This window comes from Cupressus sempervirens, chromosome 3 (assembly GCF_028749045.1).
Source record: "Cupressus sempervirens isolate cs-2001-9-10 chromosome 3, ASM2874904v1, whole genome shotgun sequence".
In the NCBI taxonomy this organism is placed as follows: Eukaryota; Viridiplantae; Streptophyta; class Pinopsida; order Cupressales; family Cupressaceae; genus Cupressus; species Cupressus sempervirens.
The window spans coordinates 989,222,812-989,241,623 of record NC_143120.1 but is presented as its reverse complement, the minus strand read 5'-3'; the positions used below and the strand labels follow the sequence as shown (position 1 = coordinate 989,241,623).

Genomic DNA, 18,812 nt, shown 5'->3' with positions numbered 1-18,812 from the left:
GCTGTGACAACGAAAGCCTCAACAAAGAGTACCTCAGTGAAGGGAACCTTGACAGAGAGTAACTCAGTGAAGGGAACCCCGACCATGAGTACCTCGACGAAGGGAGCCTTGGCAGAGAAAGCCTCAATGGAGAGTACCTTGGTGGCAAACAAAATCTTAGTTGCAGATAAGACCTTGGTGGCACACAGAACCCTAATTGAAGCCTCAACGATGGATAGAGCCTTGACAATGAGCAACATCTCAATGGCGACAGACGTAGCTACTGCGACAGACGCAACCACAATGACAGACACAATGATGACGGAGACAGCCGCAACGATGTTGACGAGCACAACTACAACGACAGACACAAACTCGACAACGAACACAGACTCGGTGTCAGTGATAGACACAACGATGGTAACGAACATGACGATGGCCTCGACAATAGACACAACGGTGATGACAATGGACACAATGACGACAGACATGGTGCGGTTGACAACAATGGACACAATGACGATGATGGACACATTGACGGTGACAACTATGGACACAATGACAGTGACGGGCATGGTGATGGTGATAGTGACAATGACAAAAACAGACACAACTATGGTGACAGACATGGTGACAATGACGACAACAAACACAGCTATGGTGACAGATGCACAATGACGAACATACAACCTTGGTGACAAACATGACCACGATGATGGACATAGCTTCGATGATAGACACATAGCCTTGGCAACAAACATGACCTTAGTGATAGACACAACCTTGGGGACGAACATGGCCTTGATGACAGATTGAGCCTCAACAATAGACACAGCTTCTATGATGGACACAACCTCGGCAATTGATAGAACCTCCAAGACAGATAGTGCCTTGGTGACGTGCACAACCTTGGGCTCAACTTCAGTGATGAGCACAACTTGATCGGTCCATGTCTTCACAAGATCCATGCAAGTAATGTCTTCATTTTTAGGTGTTCTCCCCATGGTGTAGTAGAAAGATTTAGCAAATCCTCTTGGAGCATCCCTGTAATCATGCATTCATTCTCCTTAGGTGATGCATCTCCCTTATCGTTGTCATCCACTTTCTCCCACTTGTGCAAATGAGATATTAGTTTTCTTCACAATGCTTGAAAACATTACTGACTAGTCTGTATGCTACTATAGAGGGAACACATTCTAGATTATGAACAACCCATAACATAGATGTGATGGGTTGGGATATTTCATCCATCTCTTCAATGCATGAAATCATAAGACTCCCCATAGAAACTGAAATCTTAGTATCACGATCTTCCTTGATGGTGACCAAGAAGTGATGAAACATATCATGGACCAAATTTTGCAATTTGAGATCGAAGAGAAGGTTACTTTGACATTCGTACAATTCTCCAATATTGTAAATCTCCTATCGAAAGGATCACTACTGAAATCATCAAGATTGTGAAAGTTGTCGACCATCAAATGCAATATCTCTATCATGGTGTTATCATCATACAAAGCTTTAGGAGCCAAAATTCTCAAGACCTCACCTGAGACACGCTGCAACTGCCAACTTGTTTTTCCTGTCATAGTGTCTCAAAAGCTTGGGTTGACTTAAGGCATCCTTAATCGGCGAGAGGATTCTCTATATAAATCCTTGAAGGTAATTGGTTCACCTTACACAAAAATACTTCTAATATATCTAATGGAAGATCAAACCCCTCACTGAGCTCTTAGCCAATCTTTTGCAGTGCCTTCCACCACCATTCTCCATTGTTGTTCAGCGCCATAGTGTGATCCAAATACCAAAATCTCTCAGTCATCCCAGTAGACTGGCAAAATCACCAGCTCTGATACCACTGTAATGTTTCGAAGGGGAACTCGACCTGAACGCAATATCGGTCCAAAGGGGATTTTGTCCTAAAGGGGATCTTTGTCCAAAGGTAATCTCAACCTAAAGGGAATCTCTGTCTAGAGGCAATTTTGATCCGAAGGCAATTTCAGTCCAAAGGGGATCTCGACTCGAAGTCAATGACTTCTCGAAGGGGATCTCGACCAGAAGGGGATTTCGACCTGAAGGCAATGACTTCCTGAAGGAGATCTTGACCCGAAGGCAATGACTTTGCAAAGGAGATCTCGACCCGAAGGCCATGACTTCGCGAAGGGGATCTCGACCTAAGGGCAATGACTTCTTGAAGGGGATCTCGACTCGAAGGCAATGACTTTTCGAAGGGGACCTTGACTCGAAGGCAATGACTTTTCGAAGGGGATCTTGACTCGAAGGCAATGACTTTCCGAAGGGGATCTCAACCCAAAGGGGATCTCGACCTGAAGGGCCGAAGGGGATCTCAACCCGAAGGCAATGAATTCACAAAGGGGATCTCGATCCGAAGGCAATGACTTCCCAAAGGGGATCTCGACCCGAAGGTAATTGCTCTAGTACCACTATAATGTTTCGAAGGCAAACTCTAAGATACTCTGACTTAGCGCACAGGTTGCAAGTCAAACACACATCGAAACAACACTCAACGTTGTCCGTATGGTAAACAAACAACCATATGGTTGACCTAGGAGACCGTATGACTAGAGCCAAGGCAGTTCCTATGATTTGGAGTGCAGGCCATACAGTAATGCAGAAGGCCATATGGTAGGGTAATCTTGTGCGGTGTATTAGGAGGGTACGAAGTAGTGAAGAGAGTGTGGCGTACGATGTTGGGTGAGTCCGTACGAAAGTGACTCTGGCAGTTTGGTGAAGTATGTGGAGCCATGTGGTGCCTTTAAACCAATGAGTTCGCCAATACTGATTTTTTGCAAAGATGATTCCAAATGATCAACAATATTAAATATGTACTCCAAATTGCAAGACAAATGGATGCCAACAGAATTGAGGAGGTTCCTCAAACAATATTTATAATTGCAAATGAAGATGGTGTGTGAATTTGCCAGATCCGAGTGAAGTAATATAGAGAATTGGAATAGGGTGAGGGTTGAATCCCACCGAAACCACACTAGCCAAGTAGGGAAGATCTTTCACTTTAGAAATGGCGAACAACAGAGAACTCCAACAAGAATTCGTGGTACAAAGAAAATAATCCAAATTGCATGCCAACTACTACCTAAATGCCATGCTTAAATACCCTTTGGAGAAACTTCTGAGGGTTTACAAAAATAGCTGACGGCAACACCTACGGAAACAATTAAAATAAAAATGGGTTTGAGATATACTAAATCAATTGGAACCACAAATACAAATATTATTAACTTGGGCCCCATATTTATTAATTAAAGTAACTAGTAAAAGGTCCTTTTATTATATTATTTTAATTCTTGGACCAATTAATTAATTAATTAAACTAAATTATTACATTAAAATTTGGGGACATGACATGCAGTCACTAAAAATGCCTCTTTTGTGAATGAAAATTCCCCTTCCGTCACTGAGAATGCTCCTGATGTGGGTGTGAATGCCTGTAAATGCCGTAGTGTGAGCAGTGAATGCTAGTGCTGTTTGAAAATGGTGTGAATGCAGTTAATGCTTGTGCCTTTGTCATTTATGAGTATAAACTAAGCCCGTGACTTTGCAGTTTTCCGTGACAAAATAGAAACATTGTGTTGCTGTATATATATTTATTAAAATTTAAACCAAGTCTAAAGTGTAGACTCTAAAATGATAAAATCCTCCTGTGCTATGCCGTTGTTTTAAGGCTGTCATGGCAGGGAAAACTTTTTAAAGTTTAAAAATGTTGCTGAAAGTCAAAGTTGTCCAAATTTGTTCTAGGCTCGCATGCAACTGGGAAATGTCATTCAGGGCTTGCATTAAGAAAACAGAAGTCTTTAAAATTCGTGGCAAATTCATCCAGGGTCCTGCTGAGTGAATTTGCCACGAATTCCAGTCACTGGCCGACTTCAGAATGAATTTGGACGGGACCCAACTTTGACACAAACTGAATTTCAAGTTTGACTGAGACTGAGCGAATATATGGTAACTTAGGATAGTACCCATTCAAAATCTCATCATCAACAATGTTGGACTTGAATTAGGCTGTCTACCTGACTATGTTTAATTTGTGAAGTTAAATAAACAAGCCCATAAGAAATACAAAACTCGATGCAGTAGATGACTGAACCCAATAATAGGAATGAGAATAGATCAAAACATACATGCAAAATTTGCAGGGAACTTGTAAGTTAATCATGCAATAACTAAACCCCTAGCTTTTCCGAATAACATGAGTGCAGCTTGGTAACAACTTGCTAATAACTGGCATAAAGTTCATGATTTATGATTGAGAACTCAGTCAGCTGAGAATATGACTCTTCAGGTCCAAAAAGTGCTTACTCTTTATCATTTTTACTCTTTTACTTCAAATAGTGGTGGTGGAAATGTTTGCACTGTTTGGGATGAGTTCCTAGGTATTTGAGTGCTCCTTTCAGCTCTTAGTCGAAGGCATGCAACTGTAACACATTACACTTTTTGATTTTATGAAAATAATTTTGTGCCTTAATACCAAATGTTTTGTGCTAGGCTGCTAGTTTTATTTTTGTTATTTTTTTATTATGTTAATTGTGGGTGAGGGGTTTGTTTCCTTGTATATGAAAAATAAAAACTGTTTACAGGCAGTTTGGGTGCATTGACCCTTGAACAAGGGTGCTCTTAAAACTAGCATACCTATATTTTGACATTTTTATGCAAGTACACTGAGATCAATTTTTTACTCTTACAACAATGCTTCTAGAAGAAATTGTGTATGTTGACGTTTGAATGTTGAGTTCAGTGGTAGCTGTGAGATAGATTCTACTCGATGACAAATCTCTGCACTTTCTGGTTCTGCTCATGTCATTAGATATTTCTCAAGTTCCTGCGCTTGCTGTTGTTTCCTACCTTTGTTCAGCTGGTTCTCTGTGTACACAGTCCTCATATAAGAGACTACCCCGCTTTGGTTTAATCTGTTACTTGGTGTGAGGCTTTAAAAGTACAAACAGTTTGTTTGTGGGAAAATATGAACAGGGAGTTATTGAGATTCTAAGAATTAGATGGTAAAATTTCATGATACTGTTGATTTTTTCATCTTGGCTTCCTGTTGTTATTTTGCATATTCCTGTGCAGATATTTGGAAACATGAACATGCAATCATTTTCAAGAAAGGTCACACGGGGATGGGGGTACTGGGCACTTAGGGTATGGGTACAACTATTTTTCAAAACAGGGGACGGGGCTACTTGAGTACATCAGTTTTTTAAAATAATTCAATATTTATAGAAAAATCTGAAAATACAAGTCATAACAATGGTTTTTCAAAACAAGAACACTGATAAAGTTTGCTTCAGATTTGCAATATGTTTTTAATAATAATATGTGCTAAATGTTTAGATACATAGCAAAGAAGGCAGGCTTTAAACATGAACAAGAAGATCATAAATCATTTAACACTGACATGTTGCAAATGATAAACTTCTAACTTGAACAATGATAAAGTTTACTGTTGAGCAGCATTGCATCAAAGTTTCAAACTGATTACGTACTGAATTAAGCTTGATAAACAACAAGCTGATTGTAATATCCCTCTAATGATTAATTAAGAGACTGATAATTATAAGATAATTATGTATTAATAATACCTGATATTATTCAAATAAATTTGAAATATGATTACACACACACACACACACATATTATATTTCAAGAATTATATAAATCTAAACATTTATAATATATATTAATAAGAAATTGAATTATATTAAAATAAAAATACGAACTTGATTAATTAGTCACTAAAGGTTGTGATTGCTGAATCCATAGAATCAGCAGTATAGAAGAAAGGAGAAAATCTGCGGGAAAGAGGAGAATATAGAATGGAATGCAATTTATTATCGGATCAAAAGTTGAGATGTATGCATTGAGCAGAGGTTCATATCAAGTGACATCCATAAAATACATTGAAAAATACATAGAGAGGCATGTATATTCTAACAAATCAAGAGCAAAATCTTGTGCAGATTAAGATATCAATACAGATATATACAATTATATATAAGAGCAGAGAAGATTAATATATTCCAGATTGATGTATACATACAGTGACTGTATATATTTAATTAGATGCATTCATATAAATACAACAATCAATACCATATTCGAAAGCAGAAATATCGATTGCAAACATGGCATACCAATACATAGTCAAATAATGTGATCAGTTGGGAAATGGCGTATCTTACACTGTCTCAGACATAAGAGTAAATGTATTAGAAAGCAAAGGGCAGCCTCTTATTGGGTTGAATCCCTATTTCATGGAGAGATGTGTAAAAAGGAAAGAAGAGATAAATAAATTATGCATGAAAAAGTTTATTGACAACAAATAGAATAGCAATTTCCATCATATATAAGGAGAGCAAACAGAATACTCAGAATATATATTTATGACAAATAACCATAGCAATCAAGATTTATCGAACACAGAGAAAAAGACGACCATCATTTTGAGAATAAAAATACATCTGCAAATAACCAATCGAAGAGCAGAGAATGGACAAAAAATACACGTCTGCCAGCGTGGAAGTAACAGAGCACCACATAGAAGGCTAATGAACAGGTAAGAGCAAGAATCGAATACAGATAAAATCAGAGGACATAGAACATAAAGGAACAAACAACAAATAAGCCATAAAGGATACTATGTGGCAAATGACAACTTGGCAAACAGAGCCAGCAAACAATACACTCTTCTTCAAATGCCAGAAAGCATGGACACAAATGAAAGTAAAAAGTGCATGGTGAGTGGAGAAATAAGTAATGGTGCAAACAGGAAGGGGTCTTAATAAGGACTAAGGCAGTGACAGCCAAACAAACTCTAAGTAGTAACTGTAAGACTTGAACAATAGCCAAATATAGACAACAGTGAAGTGAAAAAAGATATAGTGAGAAGAGACTGCAGAAACCAATTCTGTTGCAGTAAACTACATGGTCGATAATTAGTAACTAGGATAAAGAACTGTATATATTAAAGGGACAGATATAGTTGCAGACTTCAAAGGGAATTAGAGGTATGTAATATATGATATGTTTACATCATAACTTGTCAGATCCTGTGTAGAGAATATTTACAAATTATATACATAAGAGAACTCTATAGCTCTCATAGAGACCCAGCACATCCTTGGTAGAGGACATTCATTATGAATGTTGAGTCTCTCATAGAGAGGACTCAGAGATCAGAGGACATTCTTGATTGAATGTCGGATTCTGAACTGAATCCAGAGAGAGATTTGTAGAGAATCTCTTAGAGGCAATATATATTGTGGTGGTCAGTCATATGCACATGTCAGAGATAAGAGACTTGGTTAGAGGTGGGATCTCTACCAAGTAGTGTTAATAAAAGCATACTTAGAGATCCCAAGAGTCCTTAGGAAGGGTGCTCTTCATATGATGATCGCCTAATCAAGAAGTAATTCTCATTAGAGGGTTAGGTGATTTAAGAAGAGTTCTTCCGAAGGATTCGGAGGGGTTACTGGGGTAGTATTAAGATAAGTATTTAATTAGTTCAACACTTCTAATATGTTTTTGGATTTTAATATATATTTCCTATGTTGTACTAATGATTTATTGCCAGTGCCGGCACTCATTCCTTAACCTAGAAGATGAGACATCACACTGATACACAAATGAAAAAAATAAATCAGAAATCTTAACCAAGGTCCTTAGCTATGATGGTGTCCATTGAGTACATGGTACATGGGTACATGTACCCGGTACATGGGTACATGTACCCGGTACTTGGGTACATGGATATGCGTCCTAGTGATGTGGGTACATGTTCCCATGTAACCTTGTTTTCAAGGCTGGAAAATAACAAGACTTTGGGGTTATCTATTAGGTGAGGTTTATGGAAGTTTTTGTTTTATCTGAATCTCTGCAAATGTATTAACATTGCCTCTTCAATATATGTTTTCAAGGGCAGCGATCTCTCTTATATTGTGGATGAGACATGTTCCTTCATGGGACATGTCTATTCATTGTTATTTTTTTAATTTAACAATTGATTATTTAATGAAATATATATATATATATATATATATATATATATATATATATATATATATATATATATATATATATATATATATATCTCACACACGCATATATATCTTTAGTTTAGTCTCATGGGTTTATCCAGCTCAAGCTACCAAACATTAACACTCCCTCTTAGCTAGGGAGGATAAACACATGATAGATATTATACCATTGGTACTATTACGAATGACAAATTTAAGGATATCTTTGATCAGAAAATGTCCACCATTTTGATATCACATTTGATATCATGAGTATTGGCCTCTAGAATATCAATGTATGATATTCACCAAATACTCTAAGTAATGGCCTGCAAAATATCAACACATGATATTCACCAAGTACCTATCATATATTGATACAAACAACTTATAGACCATCAAGTGAATGACATCTAACACTAAGTTCTTGATTTTCAAGATGTAATTAATCATGATCTGTTTAAACATTTACATAAAATGTATAGCACGATTTAAGTTATTGTAAGATCACCACCTTCCAATCATAGTAACACAGAGACTTGTCCCTGTCGTTTTTGGGGGCCGCATCCGAGACGGGGACGAACCTAGGACGGGGGGATGGTGTTCCCACGTCCCCAACAACGACACCCATACGCGTCCCTTGACCCAACAAGGGACCACCGACCATCCCCATGAAAAAGTGCACAAAAAAAAAAAAAAAAAAAAAAGGTTCTATTAATTTTTTTTTTTAATGTTTGGTAATCCTAGGGTGTGTGGGGCCCATCTAGAGGTTGAAATCCCATTTAAGTTTCTTTGTTTTCTCATTTTTATTCATTTCATAGTTTTCTAGTTTTAGCAACAGCAACAAGGAGAGTGAAGAGCTCATAGAAGGGTACTTATTTGAGTGAAGAGAGTATGTGGAAGGCAAAGAGGAGTGAGGAGCAAGAAGAAGAGGAGAAGCAAGATTTTTCAGCTTGTTGAAGAAATTTGTGAAGCAAAAGGTAGGGTTTTCAAGGTTTTTTAATTTTATTTTCTGATTTTTCAACTCAAGATCTTTTTTTTTTGTTTCGAGTTTGTAGGTTTTAGTGCTTAGTTGAATTTCATTTCTAGATTTTAGTAGATGTTTCTTGTTTCATTTCCAAATTTTTGTTGCTTGAATTTTACTTTAAAAAATTGTGATTTTGAAGAGAGACATAGGCTGAAAGCATGTATCTATTTTAATTTTTAAATTTTTTTTGTGAAATTCAGTGTGAAAATGAGCTCCCAAGGTCATGCCTCAGGTGGGTCAAATCACAGTGATGATGAGATGGATTTAGAGGCCAATTCTCATAGTGATAGCAGCCAAGAAGATTATAACCCTGAGGCTGAACATGATGAAGAGAATGAAGAAACAAATTTAGAATCAACTAGAAATAGCTATGACTCTAAATCTCCTCTCAGACAGTTTGCAATGAGGATAATTGCACGGACAGCTACAAGTGGTGGTACAAGGAAGTGGAAATATAACATTTGTAAGACATAATGGTTTGGGAGCATCACTAGAGTGAATGCACGTTTCCTCTTTTGGATAGGAAAAGGTGTGGGTCCATGCAAATTTTTGACAAAATTGAAAAATTTCCATTATAGAATTGAGTTCACCAATCTTTGAGGTGTTCCAAATGACTTGGGAGTTGAGGTACTTACCACCTTGAGTGGTAGGCAACAGGTTTAGAGTCTTCAATAGGCTTATGAGTAGGGCCAACCATGTTATTCTACTCCTAGTCCTAGGGGTAGACCACTGTAGAGGCCTACAACTACATCATTTGTAGGGGCAGCCTCGGGTCCTTCTACATCTAGTGCTATGCCTGAAGCACTATCCAGCAAGGGGAAAAGAAAGGTGTCACTTGAAAGTAACCCCATTGCTGATTTATTTAATGCTTGCCTGAGAGATGAGATAGAGGAGGGCATTGGTAGATTTTTTTTCCAATGGCATACCTCTTCCTGTGACACGATCTCCTTATTATAAGGAGATGATGCAGCTGGTGGCAAGGGGAGGAGGAGTATCATTTGTCCCACCAAGTGAGCACAAATTGCGGACTACAACCTTGGATAAAGAGTACGCCAAGATTGCTTTCTAGAAGGAGAACTTGAGGCCTGTTTGGGAGGAGTATGGTTGCAACATCATCATGGATGGGTGGATGGACATGAGGAACCATCCACTCATCAATATCATCATTGCATGCATAGAGGGGCCATTTTTTCTCAAGGCTATTGATTGTTCAAGGCATCAAAAGGATACTGGTTTTCAGTTTCATATACTTTGGGATGCTATTGAGGAGGTTGAGCCACAAAAAGTGGTCCAAGTAGTGACAGGTGTGGCACCTGTGTGTAGAGCTGCAGGGAGACTTGTTGAGACAACTTACAGACATATTTGGTGGACTCCATGTTGTGTGCATGTCATGAACAATGCACTAAAGGACATGGGGAAGATTCCCTGAATTAAGGGAGTAGTGAGTGATGCTAGAGATGTGCAGATGTTTATTTGCAATCACCACACATCACATGCGCTTTTTAGGAGCTTCACAAGGAAGGAGTTCCTGAAACCAGTTGAGACTCGATATGCATCCTACTTCATTCTTTTGGAGAGAATGATTGGGTTGCATGGAGTCATTGCAACTCATGGTTATGATGAATGAGTGGAATAGGTGGGATGGTTTCAGGACAGAGTAGGGGTTGAGGCTGAAGGAGATAGTAAAGAGTGGTCTATTTTGGAGTGATGCAAAATACATTGTCTCTTTCATCACTCTAGTTTTCCAAGTCATCCAATATGGGGATGCGGAAGCAACTACTCTTGGAGAGGTGTATGAGTGCATTGATGCTATGCTTGACTAGATGAGGGTAGTTGTGTGAGAGAGGGAACCGAGTTTGTTATTTTACACTGAGCACATTCAACCTATTATTCAATGTAGATGGGACAGCCTCAACACTCCCTTACATATGGCTTCTTATGCATTGAATCCGAAGTGGTACATGCCTATACCTGGGAGAGTTACACCACTGAATGATGATGAGGTAATTTACTATCAATTTCGAATTTAGTACACTTGCACTTGAAAGTTAGAAGTTAGTACACCTGCACTTATGAATATTTAATTTGTTAATTTACTGATTTTAAAATTTGAATTTTAGGTGAAGGAAGGATTCTTCAAGTGCATTGATAGGATGTATGACATTGAGAGCAGGGAAGGTTCGCACTGAGTGGACCAAATTTTCTACTCTTAGGGGCTATCTAGCTAGAGCAAAGGCCGACATAGAAACAATGACACAATAGGATCCTATTTTGTGGTGGAATTGTCATGGACCCAAATCAACAACTACCACACTAGCCATCCGTCTCCTATCTTAGGTTTCATGTTCTCCAACTTTAGAACCTTTACTTTTTACTTTTAAATTCTACTTTCACTTTTACTTTAGTGTTTTAGTCATGAATTTCAATTTCAATTTTATGATTCTCATACTAGTCATTTGATTGTTATGATGTTATCTTAGGTATCTAGTTCTTCAACTTCTGAGAGGAGCTAGTCTACTTATGGCTTCATCCACTCTCATAAGAGGAACATACTTACTTCTGAGAAAGCAAAGAAGCCAGTGGCTGTACACTGTGCCTTATGTATTAAAGATCACAAGACGTGTGTACAGGGAGAGCCCTACAACACTATGGGATGTAGAGCCAAAGGAGCCCTTAAGGATGCAAATACTTCTGATGTGGGGTTGGTTGGTATTCCTCTCGTGGCTCTTACCCTCAAAGAGGCCGAGAGTTCAGAGGATGAGTTTGTTGAGCCTAAGCCTCAGGTTGACATGGATGATTAGTGGCCTCTAGGCAGCCTCTACTGCATTTTGGTGGTCCTTTGGTCTTTAGTATTTGACATTTTGTCTTTTGATTTTGTAGTTTGTACTGGGACTTGGATATTATCATATTTGTTATTTGAAGTTTGAAACATTGAACATTGTGACCATATCATGATTGTTGCTATTTGATGTAATTAAGTTTATGATGCCATTGAATGATTGATGAGATAATGATACTCATACTTTGATGCCATTTGAATCTTCAATCTTTGATTATTTGAAAGATCCTTGATGGATCTCTTCTGTTGATTTGCTGTAATTTTATATTTTTAAAATCTGTTTTCCTGTTTATTTATGTTTTCTTGCAGAACTAGATAGTAGTGCAGAAAGGTTTGTTTGTTTTTATTGGTTTTATAACATAGAAAGGAATAGGGAACAACCATGAAACAAGACTGAAATAAATAAGGTATTCAGTAAAAATCAGAATTATTGCAAACTGTACTAGGCAGATTTGTCTGAATTATAGAGCCAAGCAATAAATCCAATGCATTTCCTAAAGCTCACATACAAATTTGATTTCAAACTGGAAGGTGAAGATTGTTCTCGAATCCAACATACATTTGGAGCTAAATACAAGCAATACTCTATACACCACGTGGTGTATCTGCTGCAAATGGCGTCCCATAGGCTACAATGAACCGCGTCCCAATTGGAAAGATGATATGCCACGTTGAAACCCCAATGAGAATTGATGCCTTTGTCCTTAATCACCACGCACAATACCTAAGAGATTCGGTGCCAAAGATTGCTGAGGGCTACATCCTAGCCAATCACTGACCTGGGGTTTGCGTCCCAGACTAGAAATCACCCATTTAGAGAAAATTCATAAACAAGTTGTCAAATATGCAAAAGATGATCATAGAATGAAGCTTCCATCTCCTTATAACCCCTCTCAATTGCAAATTGAACCCTAAGTGTCTCCAAGTGGCATTGTGTACTGAAAGTGTTATAATTTCTTATTTTAAAGTGGTCATGTTACTAGAAAATGACCTTTTTCCTCATAGACAAATCTGTTCACTGAATTGCCCTGAGACCAAATAGAAAGATTTAGAGAATTTCGAGACCTTTCCAATGAGCTATCACACCATAGGATGCACATCCAGATGAGGCCAAAAAACCCCTTATTACTCCAAAATGGCTAATAACTAAGCCTTATTTAATTATTAAACGTTAACTTAGGAAATATTAAAAATATAACCCAAATAGCCACAAAATGCTCAATTGACATCACAAACCATAAAATCATCCTGTCACCTATCTGTGACTGAAGTTGGAAATCAAGGATCCACTAGCAGTCTCATCCCTAAAATCTAGGGATGCTCCCAAAATTTAGGAAACAAGCCCTATTCCTCTGAAACTGAACCCAAAGAGTAATCTCATGGAGACCCAACCCTGGGCATGATCATACCTCCTAAAAAGTAGGAACTGCCTCCTAAAAGCAAGGAACGTCTCCCGATTGATCAATAACTGCTGGAACATCAAATCCCCAACACTGAATAACCATACTGGGTCTCTATCCAACCCTGTCAACCTACAAAACCCCATAATAAGCTGACTCACATGTCTCTGCTAGACTGAGCTAGAGTGGGGACATGACATTATTTTAATTTAAGTTATTTGATAGAAGTTAGTAGTTAGAAGTTAGTTCTCTTTCATTGTTCATTGTTCAATAGTCAATGCAATGTAAATACTAAAACTAAACTAGCAATAGCGGTCTTGACGAACTTATACTTCATATTTATGTCTTATATTGTTACACATCTTTTCATAATTAGCATTTTGAGTATCATATGTATAGTATATACAATATAAACCCCGTCCCCCCCTCCCATCCCCCATTGCCGCCCCCCTGCCGTCCCCAAATTGAGGCCTGTCTGTCCCCCCATCCCAGAAACTTGTGCTCCTGCCCCTCATCCCCCAGGATGTGTAACTATGCTTCCAATAACATCTGCAAATACAAGTGATAATCATTTGGAAGAAATCACTTCCTCATGATGTACACAGGGTGTAGGCCCATCAAAATCATGCAGTCACACATGGATTTTCAAACTCCCTCTGAATATCAATCATGTGAGCTCCTCATCCAAAGTTACCTTCGAAGAAGTGTCAAACACACTCTGAATATGATATCAATCTCCTTTTCCTGCAAGAGCATTCTTGGAAAAGATCAAGGGAAATGACTCTTATTGTACGTATTGAAATAAAAAAATAAGAGAGAGACTAACATGATAATCAAGGATAATTCTGCATAATGATATAAGATCATTCCAATTTAATATAGATAAAGATCTGATTTAAATATATACTTTGGACACACACACACACACACACACACATATTCAATCTTCCAAGTATGTATCTTTGATCTATGTCTTTCATATATTATTACTTTATATACATATATAACACCATATAGGTAAATTTATATCTATCCATATAAATGAATTAAGAAATAATTATAAACATTGTATAGTGAGGATCACACTCCTAGTACAATATTAATATATTTTTTAAATGACATATTATACCTTCTTTTACCTTGTCACTTCGGGTCCAATGATTGTCCCACTTTCTCTATTGTGTATGCCTTAAATTGTTTGCTTACGGAGTTTTAATTTGTCTCCTTCTTGACCAAATTAATCATGATGAAGTTTTAGGAAAATTTGATGTCAAAACCTCCAAACCAAACCCATGGCATAACAACATTAAAATCTTCCTGAGCTCTTCACTTGTAGAGGTCAGTTAACATTTACATGTTCCAATAAGGTTCTTTACAGCAAGGTACTTTTGAGCAGATACAACAAGTGAATGCCATGCTTTGTGAGTTAATCATACACAAGCATCTCACTGCCCCCAAACCAAGCTTCACTTCCTATAGACAGAACTTTGCACAAGACACCCAGATCACTTGACACTTGCTCACAGTAGCAACTTCTCTCATCACCTATTCTTATTCAAGGGGGTTGTGGAGATGTCATTTCTGCCAAAAAAAAAAATCTTGGCCAAAACTGAATAATTCCAGGAATTACAGTGATGGAACTATATTGCTTGGCTTAATAAGAAACGTAACATAATGATAAATTTATTCATCACACTATATTATTGATGTCTGCCAACTCCAACCTTAAGAATATTTTTCATTAAATCCACAACAGCCAGACGTATATATAAATAAAGGCCCACACAAATATTCCAAAGTCAAATATTACTTTCCATGGTATAGCAGTAGCCTCAGATAATCGTCTCTTTTAATAATCACAAAAGGAATATAGAAGAATAGTTGGTAAATTTAATTCAAACCCACTCGAATTTAAACCATGTAAACTCAGATTAAATTTTCCATATGGTAAACTGAGAACTCTGCAATATTAATTGCAAATCTCTAAGGCTTTTATTCTATCCTACTGTAATTTACTTCCACCGCCAGCTATTGTTATTTCTTACGCAAATCTCATATCCTCAGCAACAATAATTATTCCAAACAAATATTTTATTTATATGCCAATCACAGACGGCTAGCTATTGTATTTTGATGCGACCACAAGACATAAGTCAGATTATAATAATTTTATTTCTAAACAGGACATAGATTTGTTATTCTGAAACAAACTTTAGATTTTACAATTCTGTTTGTCTTTTGATGCTTAACATCACAGGTTGGCAAGAAAGAACCTGCTCTGATACCATGTCGTTTTATCATGATTGTTGCAAATGTATTAACATTGCCTCTTTGGTAAACGTTTTTCAAGGGCAGCAATCTCGCTCTTACATTGTGGATGAGACATGGAGAGACATGTCCCTTCATGGGACATGTCAATTCATTATTATTTAATTAGTATAACAATTGATTATTTAACTATATATATATATATATATATATCTTTAGTTTAGTCTCATGGGTTTATCCAACTGAAGCTACCAAACATTAACAGAAGTGAGTAAGGTTACTGATAATTAGCAGGTTTATGGCCTTAAAGTGTAATCTTGATTTTCCACGTATCTAAGTCTATTTTGAGTTCCTGTAAAATTTTAACAATTTTATCCTACACCCTTCTGACCTTTAGAAACAAGAAATTTGAACATGGTTGCTATAAGTGAATTTAAAACGCCTTCGCAATTTATGAAAATGAATTTAATATCCACAAATGAGCAGAGAACCTGCCTTTATAACAACTGTTTTAGGCTCATTCACCATCTTTTATACACTGACAACAATCAGCATGGTGTATATAGAAAGCCCTTGAAACATGTGTTTTATTCTATCAACATGTTTATTAATTTTAAAATATGAAGTCATTTGGGAAAACTGGTCTCTTAATACATTTTCTGCTTTAGAGCATTGCCCATTCTTTGACAATAAACTGTCCTCAGCATTAGCTTTCACCAATATCTGATGCATGAGTACATGCAATTGATACAATAGAATACTTTTACTTTTCCCCATAACTAGACTTGAATACCAGGTTTCTCAAATGAAATTCTGTGCAATGGGTTTTGTCTTTTGTACAATTCTGTGGTGCATAGTCAATAATCATAGAGAGCTATTTATTTAACAGTTGTTTCTTTGGTTTTAGTTAGTTCTAATGTTGGTTTCTTTCTAGGGAAGGATCTTTTAAATTTTTCTGCCCACTATAACATGACTTGAGTACCAGGTTTCTCAAATGAAATTTTGTGGCATGGGTTGCATCTTTTGTACAATTCTGCAGTGCATGGTCAAATCTTAAAGAACCATTTATTTACAGCTGTTTCTTTGGTTTTGCTAGTTCTAATGTTGGACTCTCTTGAAGGAAGGATCTTTTAAATGTCATGATGCTTTCATTATTTAAGAAAAATCCACTTCACTGTAATCACAGTGGCATCTAGATCTCTGATTTGTTTTTATTTCTGTTTCTTTTTCAGGTCCTTGGGTCCTTGGAGACATGGGATTATATTGCTGTGTCATTCTTGCCTGGAATTGGTGAGGTAAATCAAGATTAAAATTTTAAATCTTCTTTGTCTAGGAGTTTTTATCTTAGCATGAAATTTCTGGATAGCTGAATTCAATGCTTTTTCTTTTGGTCACATTGATTCTGTTATATCAAAGGAACTACTTTTTCGTGGGGCGTTGCTTCCTATCGTTGGGATTGACTGGAAGGGCATTGCAGTAGCAGGAATTACTTTTGGAGCCTTGCATTTAGGAGGAGGCAGGAAATCTGCTTTTGCATTGTGGTAAAATATATAGCTTCATTCATATTCTGATTTTCAGTAATTGGAATATCTTTCAAGGCTTCTTCACTCGGAAAAAATGTCAGTTGATGATGAACACGTGTATTTAGAGACTACTTCTATGCAGTCAAACTTTCATGGTTGAGATTCTCTTTCTTTCCAAGCTTTTTGGGTGATTGTGCTTGGAAATGGAAGTGTTGATGATTGTAAAATGAGAGACGACTGTATAAAAAGAAATAAACTATAAACTATATTAATCTACTCAGTTGATCAAAGTCGGTCAAAGTGACTCAGAAACCAGAATGAGTTTCAAAGTGGAGTTTAATGTTATAATGAATTCTAGCATGGAACATCTGAAGACTTTCTTGTCTGATACTCTGGATTGTTCTGTCATCTGTTCAGGGCTTCCTTTGTTGGGATTGTATATGGCTTTGCAGCAGTTTCTGCCTCAAGTCTCGTTGTACCAATAGCTGCTCACTCCCTAAACAATCTCATTGGAGGCTTGTTATGGAGATACTTTGATCTAAAAGAAAATGGAAATAGTGTTAACAGTTAGGCTGTGAATCAAACTGGGAACATGTGGAAAATTTCCATCGCCATGGTTTAATGGCTGAAGTATGACTTCTTAGCTCACTCGGCTGCATTTAGAAGGTGCTTCACAAACTGATAATTGAGATCATATAGTATATGAACCATTCACATGAGACACCAGTAAGCCAAAATTTACTCAATATTTTATTACAGGTAAATTTATAATTAGAAAATCACTTAGCTAGGAGTTTCATAGCTCTATATTAATTTTCAAAGTTCTGTTTTGTTTACACTTTTCAATTTGAAACAATATCTTAATTAGAAAGATACCTTTAATCGTGGAATGCAATCACAGTCTATGTCTACATTGAGTGAATTATTTTCACAGAAATTTAACATAGCATGGTTCTTTCCAAAGGAAAATAGTAAAATTATCCCTGGACAATATTGTTTAGTTATTGAAAATTTGAAATGAATTGGCATGGCAAACAACTTCTATGGCAACTTAGAAAAGACTTAATACAACTGACCATAAAATTTGAATACTTGGATAGAAGAGGGATAGAGGAAGAGAAACTTAACCTGGCCTCTCTGCATCTTGTTCTTTTTTAATCAGTAGCGAATATACGGGTGTTCGCTTATATAGGAAATGGATGCTAAGAAATCAACAAGCTGTTACAAAATGAACAACCACACTCGTCGAAATTGAAAGACTGAGAAAACCCCAAACCTGACAGAACTATTAACTAGAAGAGCACAAATGGAACATAACTGCCACCTTACATACAGTCATCCTATCTGCCCACTTCACTAAAGAATTAATATACTATCCAGTCAAATCCACCATCGTGATTGAATCCTTCCCACCAGCAGTGCCACCCAAAGCTGAACCTCCACAAGAAGCAACTAGATTAAGTAACTTAATGTTGGCAAACATTTCCACCCTTTGCTGAGCCTGCACCAAGATACTTGAATCCACAGCTGACAGCTGGCATTGTAAATGCACTTGAAACCTTAAGACACCTCTGATTGTGGTTGAACAGGAGATTCATCTCTATTTGACCAAATTATATTTCCAAGAAATAGTAAAATATAGTGAATTCCTTATTAACTATAAAGATTCATTCTTTCACGCATGGCATATAACACTAATTGCATTCTTACTTGATTTAGGAGTTT

At 37.0% G+C, this 18,812-nt stretch overlaps 1 protein-coding gene across 5 annotated transcripts in view; it reads left to right on the top strand.

The window, feature by feature from the left end:
- LOC149570076 (CAAX amino terminal protease family protein) overlaps nt 1-17,983 on the top strand; it is a 100,208-nt gene extending 82,225 nt beyond the window's left edge. For all 5 annotated transcript variants that reach the window (XM_089822735.1, XM_089822734.1, XM_089822732.1 and 2 more), the window contains 3 exons: nt 16,797-16,859; nt 16,981-17,105; nt 17,505-17,983. In XM_089822735.1, the coding sequence (XP_089678861.1) occupies nt 16,797-16,859; nt 16,981-17,105; nt 17,505-17,658 (342 nt within the window). In that variant the 3' untranslated portion in view covers nt 17,659-17,983. The remainder of the gene's footprint in view (nt 1-16,796; nt 16,860-16,980; nt 17,106-17,504) is intronic.
- The last annotated feature ends 829 nt before the right edge of the window (nt 17,984-18,812 follow it).